At 53.3% G+C, this 27,500-nt stretch overlaps 1 protein-coding gene across 2 annotated transcripts; it reads right to left on the reverse strand.

Moving 5' to 3' along the window:
- On the reverse strand, positions 1-27,471 carry CDKL1 (cyclin dependent kinase like 1). Of its 2 annotated transcripts, none has more exons than XM_077324116.1 (10): positions 27,312-27,471; positions 22,320-22,603; positions 16,380-16,501; positions 11,984-12,056; positions 6,839-6,929; positions 5,988-6,188; positions 5,070-5,152; positions 4,337-4,393; positions 1,916-2,071; positions 1-894 (listed from the first exon to the last, which is right to left on the reverse strand). In XM_077324116.1, exons 2-10 carry the CDS (start codon positions 22,485-22,487, stop codon positions 787-789), a joined length of 1,059 nt encoding a protein of 352 aa, XP_077180231.1. In that variant the 5' UTR covers positions 22,488-22,603; positions 27,312-27,471; the 3' UTR covers positions 1-786. The 2 variants fall into 2 exon arrangements, with proteins under 2 accessions (XP_077180231.1, XP_077180232.1); XM_077324117.1 differs by lacking the exon at positions 27,312-27,471 and adding an exon at positions 25,709-25,842.
- Positions 27,472-27,500: the final 29 nt, after the last annotated feature.

Consider the following 27,500-nt stretch of genomic DNA (forward strand, 5'->3'; position numbering starts at 1 on the left):
TATGCTGAACCATTAACGTATTTCTTTTATTATTTATTTCAAAACTTTACATCCTGCTTCGCCAGCCCCCAAAAAACTTCCATACAATATTAAGAAACACAGTAATTAAACAAGATGGAGATTAAAAGTTTTTTTTTCCTGCTTCCACTGATTGCCATCGAGGGATCGGGGAGGGGGGACCCCAGCAAACGAGAGAAGGCCCGGATCGACTGGGCGGCCCAGCGGTCAGAGCCTGGGGAGAGAACCTTCCTAGCTACGGTGGCTACAGTTAAGTAGGGAGCTTGTGGCAAAGACTGGATTTGAACTTGGATCCTCCTCAGCCACAGGCCCCTTCGTTCTACTGCCCTCTTCCCAAGAGCCGTTTGTGTGCACGGACGCATTAGCGAGACCAGCCGTTCGTTGCTGCTTTCGGCAACAAACCCAGCGGTTCTTTTTCCTGTGCTTTGACAGAATGGGGGGTTGGGAATCAAAACTTATTTGGCATCCCCCCCCCCCCCCTCCAGCCACAAAGCCCGAATGCACAGCAGTTGAGCAGGGGTGCCGCCCGTCCCACGTTGGACAAGACCCCTTGGCTCTCGGGACCCCCGCCTTTCTGTCACAAAGAAACATCTCCCAAACAGATGCATTTCCCCCGAAACCAGGAAAAGTCCAAAGTCTTCCGGCAATTCTTTTCCTTCCGAAGTTCGCCTCCGGATTCGGCAACACGCTTCGGTCTCTTCCTTCGAGTCTCGGGGTCAGGGCTGGAGATGCCCCGATACTTTTCAGTGGAAAGCAGAGCGGAGCGTCTTAGATGTTCGGGAACCGGTAGTTCTGCTTCCTCGTGCTGCAATAATACTTCTTGTTCTCCAGAGCAGGTAGGATCTTGCTGCTGGTCAGCTGGGGAAGGTACTGCAGCTGCGGGGAGAGCAAGAGAGGACAAACCGCGTAGGCAGTACGGACTTGGTCTTTGCAAATAATGCAAATTAGCCCTAAAAGGGTAGGCAGGGCCAGGTCAAGTTGGGGAGGGGGCTTTGAAGAGTTGAAGAAGGTTCTTATGTACCACATTTCTCTCCCTGAAGGATTCACAAAGCCTTCCCTTGCATTTGCCTTCCCTTCCTCTCCCCACAACAGACACCCTGTGAGGTGGGTGAGGCTGAGAGAGCCCTGAGATTACTGAAGAAGAAGAAGAGTTGGTTCTTAGATGCCGCTTTTCTCTACCTGAAGGAGGCTCAAAGCGGCTTCCAATCGCCTTCCCTTTCCTCTCCCCACAACAGACACCCTGTGAGGTGGGTGAGGCTGAGAGAGCCCTGAGATTACTGAAGAAGAAGAAGAGTTGGTTCTTAGATGCCGCTTTTCTCTACCTGAAGGAGGCTCAAAGCGGCTTCCATTTGCCTTCCCTTTCCTGCCCACAACAGACAGCCTGTGAAGCAGGCAGGGGCTCTGAGAGTGATGCTCAGTCAGAACAGCTCCAGCAGGACTGTGGTGAGCCCAAGGTCACCCAGCTGGCTGCATGTGGGGGAGTGGGGAATAAAACCCAGCTCGCCAGATGCCGCCGCTCCTAACCACTATACCAAGCTGCCAAATCGGTTCCAACAGGAACCAACTGGCCCCCGGTGTGGGGTCAGGCACCGACAGCTGGCCAACTGAGTGTAGAATTGGAAAGCCTGGTCTTCCCGCAGGGACGGATTGGCCATGAAATTTGCAGGGACACTTTCTGGAAGGCCTCTGTATATTTTCTAAATTTGTTAGAACATTTCATCGGGTGATGTGAACGTAACTGCGCATGTCGCCCTGCTCCCTCTGCCTGAACGGCCATTGATGGGCCTAGAGGGGTTGGGACGGAGAGGGGCAGCCTCTCATGACTGAGCCAAGCTTCGGGAGGCGTGGGCAGCAGCTGAGTTTGTGGCAAGGTGTGAAAACGTCAGATCTTCCTTACCCCCGGAACGTGCTTCCGAGTCGGCCGGTTTGGTTTCCGCGTCATGGATTTTTCACGCTCCCTCCCAAGCTCTACGTCTCGGATGCTGTCGAAGTAGGAGTGCTGCAGCAGCTGCTCACAGGTCAGGCGCTCGGCAGGGTCCATGTGGAGGCAGCCCTAGGGGGGGCAGGGAGAGAGATCAGGGCCAGCACAGGGACGCCCCCGTCCTGCGTGCGGATTCCGGCCAGGTGGGGAGGCTTCCTCATTGCGGCCAGAAGGCTGCACATTGGCCTCACTTACAAATCTTTCTGTCTCACTGAGGCCCAAGGTGTGGAAGAGGCTTTAGCTAAGTGGTAGAGCATCTCCTTGGCATGCAAATGTCCCAGGTTAAATCCCTGGCATCTCCAGATGAAAAGGACAAGGTAGCAGGTGATGAGCAGGACCTCAGCCAGAGACCCTGGAGAACCACTGCCAGTTTCTATAAGCAATCCGATCTAAACAACAGAAGAGCCCTGCTGGGTGAGACCAGGGGTCAGTCTAGTCCAGCCTCCAATCTCACACAGAGGCCAACTAATTCCTCTGGAGGGCCAGCAACAGGGCAGAGAGGCCGAGGCCTTCCTAAGGACATCAGGAGAGCCCTGCTGGGTCAGACCAGGGGTCCATCCAGTCCAGCCTCCTGTCTCACACAGGGGCCAGCCAGTTCCTCTGGAGGGCCAGCAACAGGGCAGAGAGGCCGAGGCCTTCCTAAGGACATCAGGAGAGCCCTGCTGGGTCAGACCAGGGGTCCCTCCAGTCCATCCTCCTGTCTCACTCAGGGGCCAGCCAGTTCCTCTGGAGGGCCAGCAACAGGGCAGAGAGGCCGAGGCCTTCCTAAGAACATCAGAAGAGCCCTGCTGGGTCAGACCAGGGGTCCATCCAGTCCAGCCTCCTGTCTCACACAGGGGCCAGCCAGTTCCTCTGGAGGGCCAGCAACAGGGCAGAGAGGCCGAGGCCTTCCTAACGACATCAGGAGAGCCCTGCTGGATCAGACCAGGGGTCCATCCAGTCCAGCCTCTTGTCTCACACAGGGGCCAGCCAGTTCCTCTGGAGGGCCAGCAACAGGGCAGAGAGGCCGAGGCCTTCCTGAGGACACCAGGAGAGCCCTGCTGGGTCAGACCAGGGGTCCATCCAGTCCAGCCTCCTGTCTCACACAGGGGCCAGCCAGTTCCTCTGGAGGGCCAGCAACAGGGCAGAGAGGCCGAGGCCTTCCTAAGGACATCAGGAGAGCCCTGCTGGGTCAGACCAGGGGTCCCTCCAGTCCAGCCTCCTGTCTCACACAGGGGCCAGCCAGTTCCTCTGGAGGGCCAGCAACAGGGCAGAGAGGCCGAGGCCTTCCTAAGGACATCAGAAGAGCCCTGCTGGGTCAGACCAGGGGTCCATCCAGTCCAGCCTCCTGTCTCTCTCAGGGGCCAGCCAGTTCCTCTGGAGGGCCAGCAACAGGGCAGAGAGGCCGAGGCCTTCCTAATGACATCAGAAGAGCCCTGCTGGATCAGGAGCCCCAGAAACAATTGAAGTTCTTTCGATACAGTATTCATTCCCATTTCTTATTTAGTTATGTCAGAAATGTGGTGGAACAAGTTTGTTGAGAGTTAGCAAATGGTTAGCTTGGTGGGAACAACTGAAATCCAAACAGCACGGAGGGCAGAGCCCTCCGTGGCCCTTTAATGGAGCATTCGATGCAAAGAATTTGGAACAAGGTCTCCATGGTTAACCTTTACATATTTAAGAAGGAGGGAAAGCAAAACAGGAGTATAAAGTTCAGACACTTTGGCAGATTATTCTGGAACTAGGGGTCAAGCCTGTTGCATTCAGGAATATAACAGGCGCTAGATTAGGGGAGTGGAGTGGAAGAACTTTGCAGGTCACCTCCCCCTCCCCCTCCCCCTAGGGCCTGAAAAGGCAGCAGGCAGCTGTTAGGAACTCACCAGCAGGGGTAGCTCTCACACGGCAGGGATCTGCAGCCTCCGAGCCTCGGAGGGAAGTGGAAGGAGGAGGGGGTGGTCAGGGGTGGGGGAATGGAAGGCGATTGGCTGGCTGATGGACAGACAGGCAAGCTGGTTGGAGGAGGAGGCACTCAGAGGCGGGACAGCACTTAAGCCATGAGACCAGCTCCTCCTCCAAGCCCTTACCAGAAATATTAAATGTAACAGATGTGTGTTTGAATCCAGTTGTTTGAAGCCGTCTTCTTGCCAGCGGTGACCCTGGTCCTGTGGCTCACTGAATGAACCAGACAGTTTAGGGGAGATATCCGGATTCAGTGGCAGAGCATCTGCTTGGCCCACAGCAGCTGCCCACCTGGGCAGGCAATACTAACCTGGATGGACTGATCGTCTGACTCAGTATAAGGACGTTGCGAGGGTTCTTGCGGATATAAGTGCCCCCACCTGACATGCTTTTGCTCACCTTCAGGAGTCCCAGGGCCGAGTAGGAAATGGCTGGGAACTTCATCTCTAGCGGCTCCTGAGGAATGGAAATATCGGCACAGCCGGGATTTAGTTCGTTTTAGGGCAATCCAAAGACAGAACAATAATGCAATGCATGCATGTTTTTGGAAGCAATGCTGCCGAGTGCAGATTCAGAGAGCTATAGACCCAGTCGTGACCATCCAGGGTTGCAGCTTTCATATATTTGGATGAGGACCCAGGTGGCCTGCAGCTTTCTGTTTGACTTCCAGTGCCGCTGCTCCTCCCCATGACCCAAATATCGCCTTGGGGGTGCCAGCTCCCAACTACCCATGACCTCACCTCTCCAGACAAAGCCAGTGCCTTGTTTGCAGAAAATCTTCATGAGCCTGCAGGTACCTTGGGGACTCTGTCATTGCATGAAGTAGGGCCAGCCACAAAATGGCCATTGCAGGAGGTGGAGCTTGCCCCCAAAATGGCCACTGCAGGAGGCGGAGCTTGCCCCAAAATGGCCACTGCAGGAGGCGGAGCTCGCCACCATAGCTTACTTTTCAGTCACACAGTTTTTAACAATCTGCACAGCCAAACAGGCTTGCTGTGTGAAAGCCTCACCGGGCCCATCACTCGGCAGGCACCAGGAAAGGGGTCAGCAGGTGCCATGGGGCCCCGTGTGCAGCCACCATGAAGGGGGACCCCCGCTTTCCAAGATGGGACAGTACAGGCCAGGGTCTCACCATGCTTTCTGGGTCTGGGATCCTCACCCCGCTGAAGAACTGGTTCATGCTGAAAACTTGCTGGTGCCGAGGAATGAGGTCCCCTTTGGGCAAGAAGGAAAGGAAAGGCGTGTCAAACTTTGCCACGGCCCCTGCCGGTGGGAACGGTGGAGAGAGATTCTGGAAGGGGGGGGGGAGCAGTGTGTCTTTGCACCCAAGGAAGGGCACCTGGACAGCCAGGGTGCCAGTGGGTGGGGGTGTGGGGGGGCAGGTCCGCATCCCAACAGCCAATTGGTTTGAATTAGGCTTCTGCGCTTCGGTGGCTATTCATGCTGCCAAAGTGGCCGAAGGGCACTGAAGCACACAAGCCTAGTTTGAATTGCCCAAGGCCTTCACCTTGCCGTGCCCCGCCTCTGAAGACGCCAGCCTCTGTTACTGGCGAAATGCCCGAGACCATACTGCCAGACTGCGTTTCCACCAGCCCGGAAATCCCATCATAGCCCACCACTTGGTTTCTCAGATTTATCATCACCATTTTAGCAATTATTTTGCCAAGTCATGGATAGTTCCTAGTGGCGGACTTTTTAGTTTTGCCACAAAACGCTCCCCCCGGCTCTTCTGCGACAATTTGGGCTGTTTTAGTAGATGGCTAGACAGTGGTATCTCTGGCCCCCGATTCCCGTGGGGCACTCTGGCCTACGCTGGGCGCAGAACTGCAGAGGCCCAGCCACCAGCAGAAGCCAACAGCAACCCCAGAGAAAATGGCTGCTTTGGAGGATGGATTCTCGGGCATAATACGCTGCTCATCCCCTGCCGTCCCCAAGCCACACCCTCTCCAAAGCCCCGCCTCCAAACTTCCAGGAGTCTCCCAAGCCAAAGATGGCAACCCATGCCCTTTCCCCAGTGTTTCCAAGTGGTCCTTTGCACGGGCAAACTTACCCAGCGTCCTTCTGATCAGGTACAGCTGATCCACGTCAGATTTCCCAGGCCACAGAGGGATGCCTGAGAGCAGCTCGGCGAAGACACAACCGATGGCCCAGACGTCCACCGGGGGACCGTACTGGGTATCGCCTACAAGGAGCTCCGGGGAACGGTACCACCTGGTCGCCACGTAATCCGTGTAATAGTCACTTGGGCCAGCTGGGGGGAAGTTAGGAGGGGAACACAGAAAGGGATGGAGAAATTAGGAATGCCAATTGAATCAACTCATCAACTCAACTTCAATAGAGATAAGTGGTATTTAGAGCTTTAGGGCATGTCTGGTGACATCTAGATTACTGCATTGTGCACCACATGGGGCTTACCTTGAAGACTGTCTGGAAGAGCCTCCCTGGAATAAGTAAATAAAATTGGGAGGACTACAACATCAGCAAGATGATTATGCTGAGAACTGGAATCGTGGGCTTTTTATACGTGTTTAAAATTCTAATAGTTCATTGTTTTCTTGGTTGCAATTCATGTTTTAGTGTATTTATTACTCTGAGCTGTCATCTGGGAGGGGTGGTTATCTAAATCTAAATCAATCAAATCTAAATCAATCTCAATCAATCAATCAAGAAATAAATGGGCAGAATTTTAGAACTGATTTTAGACTTCTGTGATTTTAATCATATTATTGTGCATATGTCATTCAACGCCCTGAGTGTGCGTTGGTAGAGACAGCACTCTATAAATGCAAAGAAATAAAATAAAATAAGAATTCTGGAGGCCACACTCTTTAGGAGGACACAAGCGCCAGAAAACTTCAAGCCCCCCCCCCCACCACCACCACAGGCAGCCCCCAAACTTACTCAGTATCCGAGCAAATCCAAAATCACAAAGTTTGATTACAAAGTATTTGGTTATCAGGATGTTCTCCGGCTTCACGTCTCTGTGGATGCACTGGACACAAAGAAAGGAGGCCTCGGTGAGACAAGCAGACAGAGATATTCTGATTTATGTCAGGGAGAGAAAACCACACAACCCAGACGCTGGATCCGGTCCATTTTTATTTCATTCGAAAAGAAGAAATGAGATATCTAAGCCACATGTGAATTTTATATATAGAGAGAGAAGAAGTCCTAGAGGAGATCAGCCCTGACTGCCCTTTAGAAGGCCAGATCCTGAAGATGAAACTCAAATACTTTGGCCACCTCATGAGAAGGAAGGACTCCCTGGAGAAGAGCCTAATGCTGGGAGTGATCGAGGGCAAAAGAAGAAGGGGACGACAGAGAATGAGGTGGATGGATGGAGTCACTGAAGCAGTAGATGCAAACTTAAAAGGACTCCAGGGAATGGTAGAGGACAGGAAGGCCTGGAGGATCATTGTCCATGGGGTCGCGATGGGTCGGACACGACTTCGCACATAACAACAACAACAACAACAATAACAACAAAAGAGAGAAGAGTTCTGCAGGGCCTGCAAAAGGGAGTTCCTCCAGCAGGCATTTGGTTCAGGTCGATCCGAACCACCGCTCCCCACCGGTTACCTCCCTCCAAACAGGGATCCACCCAGGCCACTGGGCCTCAGTACAAGTTAATCAATGTTCCTAGTATTCTACTTTTTTACAAAGTTTATTACGATCACTATCTTCTTGTCATTTTTATTATTGTTATCTTATTACTATAAACTGAGAGCCAGTTTGGTGTCGTGGTTAGGAGTGCGGACTTCTAATCTGGCACGCCAGGTTCGATTCTGCGCTCCCCCACATGCAGCCAGTTGGGTGACCTTGGGCTCGCCACGGCGCTGATAAAACTGTTCTGACCGAGCAGAAATATCAGGGCTCTCTCAGCCTCACCCACCCCACAGGGTGTCTGCTGTGGGGAGAGGAAAGGGAAGGCGACTGTAAGCTGCTTTGAGCCTCCTTCGGGTAGGGAAAAGCGGCATATAAGAACCAGCTCTTCTTCTCTTCTTCTTCTTCTAATTGTACTGTTCCCGTTTTATGTAAACCGCCCTGAGCCTTCGGGGAAGGCGATGTATAAATTATAGAAATAAATAAAATATAGTAATTTAAGTATAGCCATGCGCATTTCTCAAATTCAGTCCAAATTTCCATTTTTTTGAGCAACTGCTGTGTGGGATCCTTGTTCCAAAATACGTCAAAGGGCAATCATCGATGTATAAAAATGTGCCCATATTTGTGATATTTTACTGGGGTTCACAGGTTGACTACCTTTGAACACAGAGATTTCCTTGCTTTAGCATGGAGATGCTCTCGATTAACAATCACGAACCACAGTTTTCAAAATCCGATCAAAGGCTATTTACAACGAGGGTCAAAAGGAGGCCTTTCGTATATAGAGAAGCAGGGTTGGCCACACTGTGGCTCTCCAGATGTCCATGAACTACAATTCCCATGAGCCCCTGCCCAGGTGTATCCCAAGAGACAGCATGTCTTTCAATGTCAGTTGTGGGGACAGAGCAAACAAAATGCATGGTGGTTTCACCCTCTTCTTGCTTGTACTCTGTGGCCACAACATGAAACTGGATTCTGGGCTACACAGATCTTTGCTCCTGTCCAGTTAAGGGCTGAACATTAAACTCTGAACAAGGCCATTGCAGTAGCGTCTTCGGCTTGCATAGGATCCTGACCACCCCCCTTCAGAGAACTTCTTTCCTCACGGTGGGTGAGGTTGAGTTTCCACCTTGTTTTGCTTTTGGCTTCCAACATATCTTTCCAGTAACCAAAGCTGGAAGGTTCAACTTGCTGAGAACAGAATAAAATGCTGGCTCAGAAGCCGTCTGGAGTTTGCTTCCTGATGCAGGTTTCATAGTTGTAATCTCACAGCCTACATATCTAGTTTTAAAATTTATTATACAACATTAATATTCAAACTTCCTGCCCTTATAAAAGCCACCAAAGGGGATAATTGATTAAAACATACATGATAACATCTTTTTAAAAACCCTCCACAATCTGGGGAACTAACCTCCAGAATCTGAGAACCAGGAGGCAACATCATAGAATCACAGAGTTGGACAGGAACTCCTGGGTCATCTAGTCCAACCTCCTACACTGTGCAGGACACTCACAACCCTCTCGCTCATCCACTGTCACCTGCCACCCCCTTGAACCTTCGCAGAATCAGCCTCTCCGTCAGAAGGTTCTCTAGCCTCCATTTAAAAATCTCCAAAGATGGAGAACCCACCACCTCCCGAGGAAGCCTGTTCCACTGAGAATATCAGGGGAAGGCCTCTGCCTCTGCCTCTGCCCTGTTGCTGGCCCTCCAGAGGAACTGGCTGGCCCCTGTGTGAGGCAGGAGGCTGGACTGGAGGGATCCCTGGTCTGACCCAGCAGGGCTCTCCTGATGTTCTTAGGAAGGCCTCAGCCTCTCTGCCCTGTTGCTGGCCCTCCAGAGGAACTGGCTGGCCCCTGAGTGAGACAGGAGGCTGGACTGGATGGACCTCTGGTCTGACCCAGCAGGGCTCTCCTGATGTCCTTAGGAAGGCCTCGGCCTCTCTGCCCTGTTGCTGGCCCTCCAGAGGAACTGGCTGGCCCCTGTGTGAGACAGGAGGCTGGACTGGATGGTCCCCTGGTCTGACCCAGCAGGGCTCTCCTGATGTCCTTAGGAAGGCCTCGGCCTCTCTGCCCTGTTGCTGGCCCTCCAGAGGAACTGGCTGGCCCCTGTGTGAGACAGGAGGCTGGACTGGAGGGACCCCTGGTCTGACCCAGCAGGGCTCTCCTGATGTCCTTAGGAAGGCCTCGGCCTCTCTGCCCTGTTGCTGGCCCTCCAGAGGAACTGGCTGGCCCCTGTGTGAGGCAGGAGGCTGGACTGGATGGACCCCTGGTCTGACCCAGCAGGGCTCTCCTGATGTTCTTAGGAAGGCCTCAGCCTCTCTGCCCTGTTGCTGGCCCTCCAGAGGAACTGGCTGGCCCCTGAGTGAGACAGGAGGCTGGACTGGATGGACCTCTGGTCTGACCCAGCAGGGCTCTCCTGATGTTCTTAGGAAGGCCTCAGCCTCTCTGCCCTGTTGCTGGCCCTCCAGAGGAACTGGCTGGCCCCTGAGTGAGACAGGAGGCTGGACTGGATGGACCTCTGGTCTGACCCAGCAGGGCTCTCCTGATGTTCTTAGGAAGGCCTCAGCCTCTCTGCCCTGTTGTTGGCCCTCCAGAGGAACTGGCTGGCCCCTGTGTGAGACAGGAGGCTGGACTGGATGGACCCCTGGTCTGACCCAGCAGGGCTCTTCTGATGCTCTTAGGAAGGCCTCGACCTCTCTGCCCTGTTGCTGGCCCTCCAGAGGAACTGGCTGGCCCCTGTGTGAGGCAGGAGGCTGGACTAGATGGACCCCTGGTCTGACCCAGCAGGGCTGATGTCCTTAGGAAGGCCTCGGCCTCTCTGCCCTGTTGTCGGCCCTCCAGAGGAACTGGCTGGCCCCTGTGTGAGACAGGAGGCTGGACTGGATGGACCTCTGGTCTGACCCAGCAGGGCTCTCCTGATGTTCTTAGGAAGGCCTCAGCCTCTCTGCCCTGTTGTTGGCCCTCCAGAAGAACTGGCTGGCCCCTGTGTGAAATGGGAGGCTGGACTGGATGGACCCCTGGTCTGACCCAGCAGGGCTCTCCTGATGTCCTTAGGAAGGCCTCGGCCTCTCTGCCCTGTTGCTGGCCCTCCAGAGGAACTGGCTGGCCCCTGTGTGAGACAGGAGGCTGGACTGGAGGGACCCCTGGTCTGACCCAGCAGGGCTCTCCTGATGTCCTTAGGAAGGCCTCGGCCTCTCTGCCCTGTTGTCGGCCCTCCAGAGGAACTGGCTGGCCCCTGTGTGAGACTGGAGGCTGGACTGGATGGACCCCTGGTCTGACCCAGCAGGGCTCTCCTGATGTCCTTAGGAAGGCCTCGGCCTCTCTGCCCTGTTGCTGGCCCTCCAGGGGAACTGGCTGGCCCCTGGGTGAGACAGGAGGCTGGACTGGATGGACCCCTGGTCTGACCCAGCAGGGCTCTCCTGATGTCCTTAGGAAGGCCTCGGCCTCTCTGCCCTGTTGCTGGCCCTGCAGAGGAACTGGCTGGCCCCTGTGTGAGATGGGAGGCTGGATTGGATGGACCCCTGGTCTGACCCAGCAGGGCTCTCCTGATGTTCTTGGGAAGGCTTCGGCCTCTCTGCCCTGCTGTTTGCTCTCCAGAGGAACTGGCTGGCTACTGTGAGAGACTTGTGTGCTTCAGCAGAACTCTTGTGACATTCTTATGAAACCAAACAAAAAGCAAGTCCAAAATCTCAGCCAAGCATGGAATGCTATTTCCCTTCAATGCAGGAGGAAAACATGCCCCATTTTGGGTGATGCTTTCCTAAATAAATCTTATCTTGGTTTTCTATTAACACAGGAGTAATTTAAACCTGTTTGTGACCTAGATGCCTTGGCCTGGAGCACAGATGAGGAGATACATTGTGGGAAATGCAAGATCAAGATCTAGATTAGAATAAATTCATGATTATCCAGGTAAATAGGATAGCCCCAATTATATGGGGTTTAAAGGGAGTGCGCAATACCAGTGCAACCCCCCCCCTCCAGGATGTTCAGGAATTACAAATACAGCTTCCTAACTGCTCCAGAGATCGGCCAGGGGTAAATATGTCCCTAAAGTCCTTTGAACATGGCCAGAATCTCTTTCTGAAAGGCCCCAGGGCCTCTTTCCCAGTAAGGCTTCTGATTGGCCACTGGAGTTCTGATTGGCTGTGAAGATTAACACGATGCTGTTTCAGAAGCAGCCCCCAGCTCAGTGTGGATTTCAACCTCTCCCACTCCTTTCCCCCCCACAGACATACACCCCGGATACTTTTTCAAATGACTCCTCGTTACTCCTGCACGTTGGCTCTGCCCTCTGCAGCAGCCATGTTCTAACTGGCTCCACCCCCTGTGGCAGCCATGTTGCACCTGCCCTCCCCATGTCGTGGAATTCCAAAGGTGCCTGTGGGCTCCAAAAGGGGGGGGGGCGATCTGTGGCATGCCAATGGCACGACTTACGTTGTGTTTATGGCAAAAGTTCACTGCTTGGAGAGTCTGCCAAATTATGCTCTTGACAAGATGCTCCGGAACCCTGGAGGGGGGACAGAGAGAAAGTACAGAGATCAGCAACACCTTGCAATATCCCCAGGGCACTATCTCTATTTCCTGCCTTTCTTTCACAGAGCTCAGGCTGGCAAGCCCTCCTCCAGCATCCTCTCTCCTCCTCTAGGCTATCCTCACCACGACCCTGTGAGGTAGGCAGGTGGAAGGCAAGTGACCGGTCCAAGGTCACCCAGGGAGCTTTGCATTTCAGCAAAGATGACACACCAGCCCTCACCTGCCCCTCTGGACACCAACTCTGGTTCCTCCGTTGCCTGCAGTAGGATCCCCTTATCACAGGTGGCTTTAGAGAGCACGTGAGCATCCAACAAAGTGAGATGCGCAAGAATGCTCATTTCATGAATGAAACTCGGGTGGTCTTAAAGGTGCCCCTGGACTCAAATTCTGTTCCACTGCGACAGTGGTCAGATTCTTATGGGGCAAAGGGTGCACCTGAGCACGCCATTGGAGCTTTGAGCATTTCGGGTAGGACCCTTGAGGATCCAGGGGCAAAGGTCATATTTTACACCTTGATGATCACAAGGATTTTTGATACTACTTGCTCTAGAGGTGAACATCTCAGCATCTACTGTGTGTGTGATTCATTTTACGCTTGTCTTTGTTAAATCAATGGAGTCCTCAGTTTGCATTATACCGCTGAGAAAGGCCAGGTGCCGAAACGCATATGGCATTTGTTTTTTTTTTTATGGTGTAGTGTGGCAGCAGTCTCTAATCTGGAAAGCCAGGTTTGATTCCCCTCTCCTTTTCCACATGCAGTCAGCTGGGTGACCTTGGGCTAGTCACAGTTCTCTCAGAGCTCTCTCAGCCCCACCTGCTTCACAATCCTGTTAGAGCGGTTATCCCAGAGCAGTTCTGTTGGGGCTCTCTCTGCCCCACCAACCTCCAGGGTGTCTATTGTGCAGAGAGGAAGAGAAAGATGTTTGTGAGCTGTGAGACTCCTTCAGGTAGTGAAAAGTGGGGTATATAAAAACCAGCTTTTCTTCTTTTGTAGGGAGACAAGATGTACCTGTATTTATGTACCTGGACCTTTGTCTTTATATTGTGTGGAACCCACAGGATGGTTGTTTCCAAATGATGTTTTAGCCCTTCAAAATGTATCATTATATTATATACGGCGTTTTCAACATTTGCACTGTCTTTTCTTTTTGGTAGCCATTCCTCCCCCCCTTCTCTTGGGGGCCCCTCAGCCCATCTGAGTCCAGCCAAGGCTTTTACAGGCTCAGGCTCCGAAAGGAAGGAACCAGACAGATCCGGGTCGTTTGCAAACTCAACCGCTCTGCCCACCTCCCAAGATTCCCTTCCTTCCTCCCACTCTTGCCTCCATCTCTGCAAAGATTGGCATTTGACCTTCAAGTGAGGTTTATAAGCTCTGCCAGCCAAAGCGCTGGAGAAAGACCCCATGACAACAGACACACACACACACACACCCTCCTCGCACACTCTCCCCCCCCACACACACTTGCTTCCCTAAGGATTGCCGGAGATGCATGGAAAACAGCAAAGCCTGAGTTTTTGGCAACCTTGGTTCGTTTGCTTTGGTGGCCGACGAAAGAGAATACAGATGAGCCCAGACCATTTTACATACGGACATTGCCCACTTTTGGAGGCAAAGCCACATGAAAGTATTTCCTTAAATTCTGCTCTAACCATAAGGCTGCAGTATTTTGTTTTTTAAATCTGAAGAATAAGAGCCTGGCCCCAAGTCAGCCAGCATGCTTCTGTAGCAGAATGGAGATTCGAACCCGGGTCTGACGCTCTAATTGCTATACCACACTGGCTCTCCCCAATTAATTTTTTTATTTGAATGTAGAGTTATATCCTCCACCTACACCTAAAGGCCCACAGAGGGGGGAGGGTCAGAATAAAAACAGGATAAAATAATCTAAAATGCATAGACATTTAGAGCATAACCCCCTCCCTCCCAGCCTGGCAGAACGACACAGAACTAGAACTAGGAGCCAACTTGGAGTAGTGGTTAAGAGCGGTGGTTTCTAATCTGGCAAGGCAGGTTTGATTCTCACACAGCAGTTCTCACAGAGCTTGCTAAGCCTCCCCTCCCTCACAGGGTGTCTGTTGTGCGGAAAGGAAGGGAAGGCGAATGGAAGCCGCTTTGAGCCTCCTTCGGGTAGAGAAAAGCGGCATCTAAGAACCAACTCTTCTTCTTCTTCTTCAGTAATATCAAGGCTCTCTCAGCCTCACCTCCCTCACAGGGTGTCTGTTGTGGGGAGAGGAAAGGGAAGGTGACTGGAAGCCACTTTGAGCCTCCTTTGGGTAGAGAAAAGCGGCATCTAAGAACCAACTCTTCTTCTTCTTCAGTAATCTCAGGGCTCTCTCAGCCTCACCCACCTCACAGGGTGTCTGTTGTGGGGAGAGGAAGGGAAGGCAACTGGAAGCCCCTTTGAGACTCCTTCGGGGAGAGAAAAGCGGCATCTAAGAACCAACTTTTCTTCTTCTAGATGTCAAAAGCCTGCAGGAAGACATATGTTTTCACCATATAATGTAGGCGCCTGGCAAATGACCAGAGGAAGGTTCTTCCAGATTCTGGGGGCCACCCAGAGAAGGCCCGCCTGCATGTCACACCCCCACGGGCCTCTGAGATGGCTGCACCTACAAGCTCTCTTCCTGAGATCTCAGTGCTCAGGCAAGTCTAACCAATGAGGACCAGTTTCCAAAAACCCACTAAAGCAGTGGTGCCCAACCTTTCTATCACCGGGGACCTGTCAACACTTGACAGTTTTACTGAGGCCCGGGGGGGGGGCAGTCTTTTGCTGAGGGACGTTGCCACCACTTGCTTTCCCGCTGGCGTCCCTGATTTCCCGCCGCCCGCTGGGGGGCACTGCCAGCAGCATCTGTGCAGTGCCACGCCTAGGGGGAGCCCCAGCCATGGCGGCCGCTGGAGAGCACCAGAGGTGAGCCAGCGGCAGAGTGGCAGGGCAGCCCCCGAGGCAGCAGCCGGGGAGGAGGACGAGGAGGAGCCATGGCCCGGTACCGACTGATCCACGGACCGGTACCGGGCCTCGGACTGGGGCTTGGGGACCACTGGACTAAAGGGAAAAAAGGGAGAGAGTAAATACTAAAACGTAGCCCTGTGAAGTAAGTCTGTCTGAGAGCATGACACTTGATGAATGAGTAGGGGGGCTACACGTGGATCACCCGGATCCTGTCTGTGCACTGGGTCCCCCAAAGGCCTGGCTGCCTAAGAACGTCAGATAAAAGGCTGCCAAGGGAAATAAAAATATCCTAATTGCTTCCATTTCTGACAGATGCATTCTCAGATAGTTTCACTGTGACAAGAAGAACAGCTGGTGTTTATTCCCTGCTTTTCTCTCCTTGAAGGAGTCTCAAATAATAATAATTTAAATAATAATTTTAAAGTGGCTTCCAATCGCCTTCCCTTTCCTCTCCCCGCAACAGACACTCTGCGAGGGAGGTGGGGCTGAGATATGTCTGGGAGAAACTGTTCTGTGAGAACAACACTATCAGGACTGCGACAAGCCTAAGTTCACCCAGCTGACTGCACGTGGAAGAGCAGGGAATCAAACACGGCTCACGAGATTAGAAGCCGCCGCTCCTAACCATGACCCCGACCGAGAGCCTGACCCCCTCAGAGCCCCCTTGCAGAAAGGGCCTTGCACTGTTTCCAGAAGGAAATGGCCAAGACGGACGGACGGACAGACGCCTGTGACAGAGAAAGGCCCACAGAGGTCATGGTGTCCCCAGGCTCTGAGTTCCCACCATTCTCGTGGCCAGAGGCTATGCGCTCTCCCCAGGTGCGTAAGGAGCACACCACACTGTTATGCGATGCTTGTGGTAGAACAGAGCCATTTCTCCACTCGAGGAGCCGGCTGCAGTTGTCTCCCGGTCTCATGTGCCCTTTCCGGCTCTGAATGGAACTCAAGAACTCTTTTGTTCCCCAAAATACACCAAACCAGACTGTTCTCCTGAACGTTGTAACGTCACCATCATGGGCAGGGAAGAGTCCTTCCTCAGGTGCGGTCCGTGCTGCTCGATCATATGCCAAGGATTCATGGAGACCCTTCCCCCCTCCCACCGAGCAACACAAAGATCACTCCAAGTTTCCGCCCTCAGCTGCGGCCTCTCCTTGGTGAGAGGCCAGGCTGACGCTCGGCCTGTCCTTTGGAGCAGTGCGTTGCCCTCCGTAGCAACCGAACCGTCGCCTCAGGAATGGCGCCGGGGGTCTCGTCTCACGCTCATCCCTGAGTTCCTACGGAGGACCGATTCAGAGCAGAGGCCTCCTCAGCGTGGCCTCCGCCATGGGGCTCTGCCCACTCACCCCCGCGGGTTCTTGTCCAGCTCGTGGAGAACAGTGTGGTCGCAGTACTCGAAAACTAGGTGCAGCTTCCTCTTCCTCCGGAAAACCTCCAGGAGGTTGACCAGGTTGGGATGCTTCAGTTGCTGAAAGACAGAAGAAGCAGGGCCGATTCAGCAGAGGTCAACCTCTGACGGGCCAGTTGGGACAGAATCAGAATCACACACAACTGGAAGAGACCACCAAAGACCATCCAGTCCAGCCCCCCCCCCATCTCAGAGCTTAATTATCTCACCCTCCTGATAGGTGCTCATCCAATGTCCCCCTCAAAAGCTGCAGCAAAGGAGACTCCACCATCCTCCGAGGGAGCGGATTCCCTCTACGAACAGCCCTCAAGTCCAGGGTTGCTACGCAGAGGCAGGCCATGGCAATCTCTAGCCTTGGCCTGCGTGGCTCAGGCTAGCCTCATCTCATCAGATCCTGGAAGCTAAGCTGGCCCTGGTTGGTACTTGGATGGGTGACCAACAAGGAATTCCAGGGTTGCTACGCAGAGGAAGGTTAAGATAAGCCAGCTCTGAACATCTCTTAGATGCCCCAGGCTTCCCTCATCTTGTCAGATCTTGGAAGTGAAGTAGGGTTGTCCCTGGTTGGTACTTGGATAGAAGCCCACCAAGGAAGTCCAGGGTTGCCATGCAGAGGCAAGCCATGACCAACCGCCTCTCCTCATCTCTTGCCTTGATGTGGCTGGCCCATTCTAGCCTCATCTCATCAGATCTTGGAAGCTAATCTGGCCCTTGTTGATACTTGAGTGGAAGACCACCAAGGAAGTGCAGGGTTGCTACGCAGAGGCAAGCCATGGCCAACCGCCTCTCCTCATCTCTTGCCTTGACCTGGCTGGCCCAAGCTAACCATCTCATCAGAAGCCAAGCAGGGTTAGTCCTGCTTATCTATGCTTGGATGGGAAACCACTAAGTGTCCAGGGTTGCTACGCAGAGGCAAGCAATGGCCAACTACCTCTGCATGTCTCTTGACATTCATACACATAGTCAACATGTTCATCTGCTGAGTGCAGGAGAACCAGACGTCAGAACATGAACCGTGGGATAAAATGAAACGAAAAACAAAGCCGGCACCATCCCGTGAACAACAATTCATTCTGCTTTCCACTGCCCGCCTCGGCGTCTGTCCCTCCCTGCCATGATCCATCCCTCCCGGAAGCTCCTTTTGATTCTGTACGGGTTTTATTTTAGCGGCGCAACCCCCTCCTGTCCTTTTAGAAACCAGGTCGCCTCTGGCGATGAAAGCTTTCTCCCTGGCACGGCTCAATAAAAGCTCAGAGGAGTCGGCGTCTTGCTAAAGGTCAAACCCGCCCTCCCGGCGCATGACGCGCACCGGGTTTTTCCGACTTGGCTTTCATGCATTTCAAAAACAGCATTTTGCATCCCTTAAAAAAAATAACAAGCAGGGGAAAGAAAGGGAGGGGGAAGGTAAGGGCAGCTCTCTTTTCAATCTCTCTCCGCACCCGCTGCCTGCCCCGCCAATCTCAGATGCCAGAGTCCGGCTGTTTTGTGGCCTTTGTCCTTCCAGTGTTTACAAGCTTGGGGGGGGGGACCGTTTCTTGGGGAATCTCATTTTTCACCCTTGGATGTGCTGCGTTCTTCGCCTCCGGCAGGGCCCTACAGCCCAGCCCCGGCGCTGTTAGCCTCCGGAGCAAACAAACAAACTGTTACTATTGACCAAGAAGAGAGATGGCCAAGCAGGCCTACACTTGTTCCCATCGACACCCTCCCGCACAGCAACATCGGCGTTTGGCAAAGGAAGCCGCAAACAGCGCCCCGTTTCATGTTTTGTTTGCAGTGGGTGCCTGCCAAGGAGGCACGTCCGTCACAGAGGCGTCCCCGACGTTACCTGCCGTTCTCCACCTTTCCGGCCCTTTGAAATTCTCAGAGGTCTGTCTTAGAAGAGTCCAGCCAGATCGGCTCCTCAGCCCCTCTGGGGCAGCACCGTTCCCCACAATAGCTCACCAGCTTTCCCCTCTTGCTGCTCCCCTGTGACTGGCTTTCAAAGATAGACTGCCTCTCACCCTGGAGGTTCCACAGGAGGGCTTTGTATGGACAGATCTCTCCTCCACAAATCAGCCTTTTGGAGCTGTGGGATCCAGTGGCCTTAAATCCCACGTTGTCATTACTGAACAGAAGAACGTTACGGAGAGGGGGGGAGCTGATCTCCAAGGTCAATCTTGACCAGGTTACCACAGTTGAATTCATTTATTTAATTTATGCCAAAACATTTGTTAGCCACTTTCTTTCCTTATGCAGCTCAAGGTGGCTTAAAATGTAAACAAAAGACGCAAATAAAATACAAAAACCCAAATTTAAATTCACAACTCAGGACTGCTTAACTGAGCCAAATGTGGCCCTAAATAAAACCTGAAGATCGCAAGTGAGGGGGCCAGGCATGCCTCGCTGGGGAGGTTCTTCCAAAATTACGGGGCTGGCAACAAAAAGGCCCTTTCTGTATGTCCATCAAATAAAATTCTCTGATTGGTGGGTGGGGCAGTTGGGAGAGTAAGCATGGCGTAGTGGTTAAGAGTGGCAGCTTCTGATCTGGCAAGCTGGGTTTGATTCCCCCCTCTTCCTCCACATACAACCAGCTGGGTGAGGTTGGGCTAGTCACAGTCCTGATAGTCCTGTTCTCACAGAGCAGAGCTCTCTCAGCCCCACAGAGATCACAAGATGCCTGTTGTGGGGAGAGGAAAGGAAGGCAATTGTATGCTGCTTTGAGACTCCTTCCAGCAGTGAAAAGCGGGATATAACAACCGATTCTTCTTCTTCTTTGTCTCTGTGATCTTAATTCCTGGGCTAGAAAATATGGGAGATCGTATCCCTTGAAATCTCCATCCCAAACGATATGGGACTTTGGGGCTGTGGGGTTTTGTTTTGGACAATTTGCAGAGAGTGAACATTTTAATGTGGGACTTTTCAATCTTTTATTGAAGCTACCATGACCATTTCACTAACGCGCATGAGGCAGGGATGTCTATGAACTCAGCTTTTAAAACAAATATTAGACATGGATTAGTCAGCTGGCAACACCCGTTAGCCACGGGAACTGAAAACAAAGCCTCCATGTTCAGAGGCAGTGAGCCGCTGAGAACTGGAGTCTGCAGAAAACCGATGTGGGACTGCTCCTTTGACTGCGCCATGCTCATGAGGCAACCGACTGTCGGGTAGACGGGGCTGGATCCGACCCCTCTGATCCTTCTCCCCGCCCCTGCCCAAGGAGTGGCAGGATCTGGCCCTGAACGCAGGACTTGAGGAACGCTGGGTTCATTGAAGGCAGGCCAAGACCGGATTTTTATCTTGTGTTCCTAGCAGCGGGGCAGTCACATAAATCCCCCGCCAAGGGCTTTGTCTGGGAAGACTTATGACTAACAACTCTATTCAGACTCTGTATCACCCATCTCGCTCAAACCCAGCACCACGGAAACCAGAGCTCAAGATTAACACAAGCAAATATTGACAGGCCCGGGGGGGGGGGGGGGGTGGCGTTCTTGGCTAGGAGCGGGGACTCCGGCCACGGAGCATCTTAGGGTCTCGGCACACGGACAACGGTGCACACTTTGACGGGGTTGGCCTGTGAAGGCTGACGGATGCACCGAGGGCATGCCTAGGTCCTGGTGGGGCCTTTTTGAGCCTGTGTGCACCTCTGGGATTCTGACACGGGGTGCTGAGCGCAGAAACAAAATGGCTGCCACAGGGGGCGGACCCAGCATACAATGGCTGCTGCAGGAGGCGGAGCCAGACACAAAAGGGCTGCCCCAGAATACCTCTACGACGACACAAAAGGAAATCACACAGGGGAATGCAGGAATTGAAAACGAAAACGTTCCGCTCATTGTTCATATAGATCAGGCTTTTTCAACCGGGGTTTTGGGATACCCTGGGGTTTCTTGATGGCCCTGGAAGGGTTTCCCAAATGGGCAGAAATTAATTCTATATAAAGGTTTAAATTTGTTATGTATTTATTGGGTGATATGACTATATAGGTCATGATGATCCCCCCCTAAAGTGGCCACTGATGGGCCTGGAGGGGGTGGGAAGGGGAGGGGCCCTGGGTGGGCGTGTCCACAGCTCTGCTTCCCAATCATATTCTGCATGCCTGCACCACTTCTGGGTTTTCTTGAAGCCTCAAGAATGTTTCAGGGGTTTCTCAAGGGGGAAAAAGTGGACAAACGGTGATATAGATATTTCAAAAAAGTTGACTTCAGCATGGTTGAAATCAACTTTATTGGGATATCGATGTGACTGTGGAGCCACATGGCTTTCTTCTCCGATTGCACAGCACTTTCAGCCACACAGCAAAGATCCTTCTACAATGTTTTTAAAAATCTGCACAATCCATCAAATATCCAGCGGCCAATCAGAAGCCTTGCTGGGCAAAAGCTCCCACTGGCCCCACCTCCCACTGGAGCCGGGATGGTTAAGAGCAGCGGCCTCTAATCTGGAGAACCAAGTTCGATTCCCCGCTCCTCCTCCACATGCGTCCAGCGGGGTGACCTGGGGCCAGTCCCAGTTCTCTCCGAGCACTCTCAGCCCCACCCACCTCACAGGATGTCTTTTGCGGGGAGAGGAAGGGACAGTGACTGGAAGCCGCCTTGAGGCTCCTTTGGGTAGTCAAAAGTGGGGTACAGAAAAGCAGATCTTCTCTAAAGAGTGCTTGCACTCAAAAGCCTTGAATAAATCTTTGTTGGTCTTCAAGGTGCCTGACTGGACTCTGCTTTTGTTCTCTGAAAACACTTAGCGGCTTCCAGAAAAGGTTCCCGTGGGCGCCCAGAAGGGGAGGGATTTGTGCTTCCCGGGCCCTCTTATGCAGGCACCTCCTGAGGTCCCCCGGCCTTGTTTAGGGCACTGCAGAACCAGCAAAAACTTTGCCCTGCAGGCCAGGCTGGGCTTTTTAGCCAATTCCGCCTCGGCACAGAATTCGGCCGAGCAAATGTTCCTGCCGCTCCCCACATATCATGCCCATAAGTAGGCAGCAACTGGGGTTTTTTTGGGGTGGGGAGGGGAAACACTCTTTCATCCCAAGATGAAACGGCTGCCCATTCCCCCCCCCCCCAGCTTGGCCAAGAAAGCACGAGCGGAAATCGAGGAGCTTGGGAGACAAGCCAAGGTGGAACCAGAGAAAGGCACGAGAGAGAGAGAGAGACGTCTGGGTCTGCACGCTGCCCCGAGGAGAGGGAGACACCCCAAAGCTCCACCGTGGGGATGCCAGCCCCTAGGGATGTGGGATGACGGCTCAGCTCCCCTGGAGGAAAGGGCTGCTTTGGAGGGTGGACTCCATCGCATTAGGCTACACTGGTCCCACCCACTCTTGGCTCCACCCCCAAAGTCTCCAGGTAGTCCCCAACCCAGAGCTGGCAACCCTGTTCTCCAGATTAGAGTCCGCCCCTCTCCAGCCTAACCACAACCTCACTGGGTCAGCATACTGCCATGGTTAAGAGAGTCGGCCTCTAATCTGGCAAGAGGGGTTGGATTCCCCGCTCCTCCACCACAGGCAGCCAGCTGGGTGACCTTGGGCTAGTCACAGTCCAGTTAGCGCTGTTCTCGCAGGACAGTTCTTCCAGAGCTCTCTCAGCCCTACCTACCTCATCTGTTGTGGGGGGAGGAAGGGAAGGTGATTGTAAGCTGCTTTGAGACTTCTCCAGGTAGTGAAAACTGGCGTATAAAAACCAGATCTTCTTCATCTTGACTCAATCAATCCATCTCATGTTTGCGTCAGATAACCCTTTTGAACCTCCCCCTGTCCACCTGTCCAGGTCCTTTTAAAAACAAAATGTTAAACATGATCCCCCCCACACACACTTTTAACCAATCCGCTTGATAGAACTGGGGGGTGGGGGTGGTAATCAAACGGGTACGCAGCCCTGATCTTCTGCTATCTGGGGAACCCGAAATAAATCACCTTCAGCATCCGGATCTCTCGCAGTGCGATTTTCTTAATCACGGGGTCGTCTTCGGACTCCAGGAACTTTTTGATCGCCACCACCTGGCCCGTGTCCTTGTTCCGGCACTTGAAGACGACCCCGTAGGACCCTTCGCCGATCTTGCTGATCTTCTCGTACTTCTCCATCGCGAGCAGAAGCGACCCGGTGCCCGGAGCCCCAAGTTACGGCTGAGGTTACACCCTCCAGGAGCGACGGAGTCCTTCAGACGAAGTGAAATAATCCCTGGCCCATTTCACAACTCCTGGCGGGGAATCAGAAATCAAATTACACTGGGCAGCTGGAGTACCTTGGGATTCAAACTTGACAGTTTACAAACCCATGAAGCTGCCTTATTTTTTATTCATTTATCACTGTATTTGTTGGCCATCACTCCCGGCCTGGCCGGCTCATGGTCCCTTGAAGTTAGTATTGCCTGCTCAGACTGGCAGCTGCTCTCCAGGGTCTCAGGAGGGGTCTTTCACATCACCTCCCACCAGACTGGAGACACCGGGGATTGAACGTGGGACCTTTATTATTATTATTATTATTATTATTATTATTATTATTATTATTATTATATTTATATTTATATTTATATTTATATTTATATTTATATTTATATTTATATTTATATTTATATTTATATTTATATTTATATTTATACCCCGCCTCCCCCCGAAGGCTCGAGGCGGCTTACATAACCCCGTCCCCTAAAACCATAAAATGACAATAAAAACCAATAATTTACAGTAATTGTAACAGCGATGGCGTAATCTACTCATTTGCTCTCCGCATCCTCATCTACGGCAGGGGGGTGACGCTCTCTACCGCCAGTTTGTGAGGGGGGGGCTGATCTTCTTTCTGCCCGGCCTCAGTTATAAGCCTGGCGGAAGAGCTCCGTCTTACAGGCCCTGCGGAATGCTGGTAATTCCCGCAGGGCCCTCATGTCTTCCGGGAGCTCATTCCACCAGGTTGGGGCCAGGACCGAAAAGGCCCTGGCCCTAGTCGAGGCCAGGCGGGCTTCCTTGGGGCCGGGAACGACCAGTAGGTTAGCCCCCGCAGAGCATAAAGCCCTGCGGGGGATATAGGGCAAAAGGCGGTCCCTCATATATGCTGGGCCTAGACCACGGATGGCCTTGAAGGTCAAAACCAAAACCTTGAACCTGATCCGGAAGGCGACCGGTAACCAATGCAGCTGCCTCAGAACTGGCTGGATGTGAGCCCTCCATGGTGTAGCTGTGAGGACTGTGAGGACTTCTGCATGAAGGGCAGAGGCTCTACCCCTGAGCCACAGCCCCTTCCCCAACTGTCTTGAACACAGTTGACCTGTGTTCTACTGATTCGGACCTTACACCTTTCAAAGCCTGCCAGCCTGCTCTGGATGCTAAAAAGAAACAAAACATGTGGGGCTCAATAAATCCGTGAGGTTACAGGAGATTTCATGTATTCCAATGACCTCTATTCTGTTTCCAAGAGACCTTGAGCTCTGCTGGAATTTCTTGGTCAGGGGCAATCACTATTACAACACTGAGGAAGTATAACAACGAAACTAGACTTCACCTAGAATATTAGTCTTTGGTTGTTTTGGTGATGATTATTGAAGACTCTGAAGACAAGAATTTTTCTTTGTGCTTTAAATTGACCCACAGTTGGAATACATGAATTTTTCTGTAACCTTTTTGTTTGCATACATCTTCCCATGTGTCTTTCCGCTTTGCTATCTTGATTCTCGTGTCTGCGGTGACTGGCAGTTGGCTTCCCAGGGTCTCTGTTTTGGGCCATTCGCATCACCAACTGGCTGGTAATTTTAACTGGAGATGCCGGGGATTGAACCAGGGACCTTCTGTATGCCACACAGAGGCTGAACTCCAACCCCCCCCCCCACACACACACACACAACCCTAAGAGAAGTGCTCATTAAGATCTATTTTACAGCTGGAATTTAGTACTCAACACACATTTGCTGCAGTCTTCACAAAAACAAATGTAGAAAAATAGAAACAATTTGTCGAGCTCAAAAATGTTTAAAAACCATAAAATATCTCAGAGTGTACCCCACAAATGCCAACAAGTACAGAGCTTAGAGACCTCACCCGTTTCAACAGTACTGATCTTCCTCGGAGGTCAATATATAGATACACACAGTTGTATGTAACAGAATTAACTTTTGCTTATATATTCCCACTGTTATGATGGTCAGTTCTTAGACTAAGGAAGAGAGCTTGCTCTCGAAAGCTCCCGCCTTGAATAAATCTTTGTTGGTCTTAAAGGTGCCACTGGACTCCGATTTTATTGTGCTCCTTCAGACCAACACGGCGACCCATTTGAATTTCTTTTTTCAGTTTACAGTGGAGAGGGGGGACGGGACTTTTTAAAACCTTTGGTGGCTGGTTCTGGTCCTGCAAAGTCTTTGCATCGGCAGAATCCTCCACCTGCAAATATTTCCTATTCCTGGGAACTGGAGAATCTTGCGGTGGGCTTTACAACGAGGTCCCAAATGAGAGGTCGGCCTTGAAGCAGCCTAGTTAAGACGCCACCCCCAGGCCTCCTCCACACTGGAAAAGAGGAAGCGCATCCGGCTGAATGCGGCCTCAGCCCACCTCCCCATGACCTCCCTCTGTGCCCCTCTTACTAGTTGGCCAGTTTGCAAAACCAAGCTTCTCAGGCCATTCAGCCTTCCAAGGGGACAGGGAATTGTCCCATCCTATCAGACCTCAGAAGCCAGCCGGGATCAGCCCTGCTTAGTACTTGGATGGGAGACCACCAAGGGAACCCAGAAACACCCAGGCCTGGATGGTCCAGGCGAGGCTGATCTCGGAAGAGCTCGGAAGCTAAGCAGAGTCAGCCCTGGTTGCTACTAGGATAGGAGACCACTAAGGAAGCCCCAGGTTGCTACGCAGAGGTAGGTGATGGCAAACTTCCTCCGTTTGCCTCTTCCCCTGACCGGGGGTGGCCCAGGATACCCTCATCTCATCAGATCTCAGCCCAGGCTGGTACTGCCTACTCAGATGGGAGACCACCCAGAAAAGTCCAAGGTTGCTACGCAGAGGCAGGGGATGGCAAACCTCCTCGGAACCTCCGGCCTGAAGTGGGCTGGCCCAGGCTAATCGGATCTCGTCAAGTCTCAGAAGCTAAGTAGGGTCAGCCCCCAAGACTGGTCGGATGAAGGACCCCAAGGAAGTCCCCGGTTGCTGCGCAGAGGAAAGGCCCACGGCTACCCCCTCAGCTCACGGTCTCTGGCCTGGAACATTTATCCATTCACACTCTTTGCAACCCACCTTTCCCACTTGGGTTTGAGGCAGATCGCACAGAGCGAGTCAATACGATTGACGTCTCCCCAGGATCAATGAGCCACAATTTGTCTCACCTGGACGGCTCACGCTGGCTGGATCTCTGGCTTGGTCTTGGGGGCTACGCAGGGTGGGCCCTGGCAAGCATTTGGATGGGAAGACACCATGCAGGGTTGGTACGCCGAGGCAGCCAATGGCAAGCCTTGAGACCCTAACAGGGTGAACAGAGCTCAGTTGCAACCTGACCGCAACTCCCCCCACCCCCCAAAGTGCTTAGTAAGAGGACAGCCAGTAAAGCCTTGGGGAGAATGGAAGAGATCAGGCCCAAAGGCCAGCTTTTCCCAGCCTTCTCAGCAGCGTCCGAGAAATTGCCTCCGTACACCGACCCAAGGCCTCGGCCTCTTCCCACAGCTGCCTCCAAGCACGGAGGGCTTCTTTGCAGCGGCCCTCTTTCCCCCCCCCCCTTTAAGCCCTCCAGGCTAGCACCCATTGAAAATAATATTGAAAAGCATTTAAAATAATCCACTAAAAACATGCTGCCGCCCCCAGAAGTACAAAGGAGCCTCCGCCTACAGTTGGAAGGTTGCGAATAAGACTCTCTCCCTGGGGAAAGAGCTCCAAAGTTCAGGTGCCATGACCAAGAAGGCCTCGTCTCAGGTCCCCTTGCCCCCCATCCCACCCCCCACCCCCCACCCCCAGCCTCAGACGGCCTCAGACAGCCGGAGCAAGTGAAGCAAGGACTCCAATGATGACTGGGGTTACGGTCATATGGGGGAAGGCCGACCTCGTAGGGCTTCCAAGGCCAATCCTGCCTCCAGTGCAGCAGGCTGTGACCTCAACAGGCCAACTCTTTTAGACACCGCTCCTGGACACTCACCTCACCAAAGCCAAGATGAGGACCTGGGAAGTCCAGGTATGCGTTTGGGGAGGGGCCGCGGCACAGTGCCAGAGCACCTGCTGGGCGTGCAGAAGGTCCCGGGAGCAACCCCCAGCATTTCCCTCTGAAAGAGCCAGGCGGGAGGGTCCGGGTGGGACTCTAGAGAGCCATGGAGCCGTAGCTCAGGGGCAGAGCCTCTGCCGGGCATGCAGAAGGTCCCCGGTTCAATCCCCGGCAGCATCTCCAATTGAAAGGCCCAGGCAGGAGGGGATGGGAAAGACCTTGGCCTGAGACCCTGGAGAGCAGCTGCCAGCCTGAGCAGACAATGGAGAGGAGATCTCTGTCTTCCCCTTTGGGTGGGAAAAGACCCAGGATTGGGGGCTGCTGCCTCCATGCGCTCCGGCCAGCAAGGGGGGGGGGGGATACGGCCGCCCTCTATGCAGAGGGGACCCAGCGGCTGGTCCTGCTGCCCTGGCCCGACGGGCGCCGAAGGTACGGCCAGGGCAGCCCGCCCAGCGGCCCAAGGGGCACCGAGGCCAGAGAAAGAGAGAGAGAGAAAGACACAGCTTTGTACCCCGCTTTTCACCGCCCGAAGCGGCTTCCAACCCCCCGTTTCCCTTCCTCTGCCCACAACGCAGAGAGCCCTGAGAGAACTGCTCGGCCCGCAGAGAACGGGGCCAGGCCCAGGGCCGCCCAGGCGGCGGGGCGTCAACGCCGGCTCTGCAGGGGGGCCCTCTGTGCATGCTCGGGGACCAGGAGGCGCAGACCCTCCCCCGGTTGCCCTCCCCGGCCGGGCCACTCACCGCAGAAGCCGCCCGCAGCTCCGCCACCGCCTCGGCCGGCCGCGCCTCCTCCGCCGCCTCCTCCTCCTCCTCTCCGCCGCCGCCGCCGCCGCCGGGCGCAGCCGCTCCACCGCCCGCAGCCAATGGCCGCCGCGGCCGCAGAGGGCGGAGGGGAAGGAGGGACCGGCCGGAGGGAGGGAGGAAGGGAGG

Source organism: Paroedura picta, chromosome 2, assembly GCF_049243985.1.
Source record: "Paroedura picta isolate Pp20150507F chromosome 2, Ppicta_v3.0, whole genome shotgun sequence".
In the NCBI taxonomy this organism is placed as follows: Eukaryota; Metazoa; Chordata; class Lepidosauria; order Squamata; family Gekkonidae; genus Paroedura; species Paroedura picta.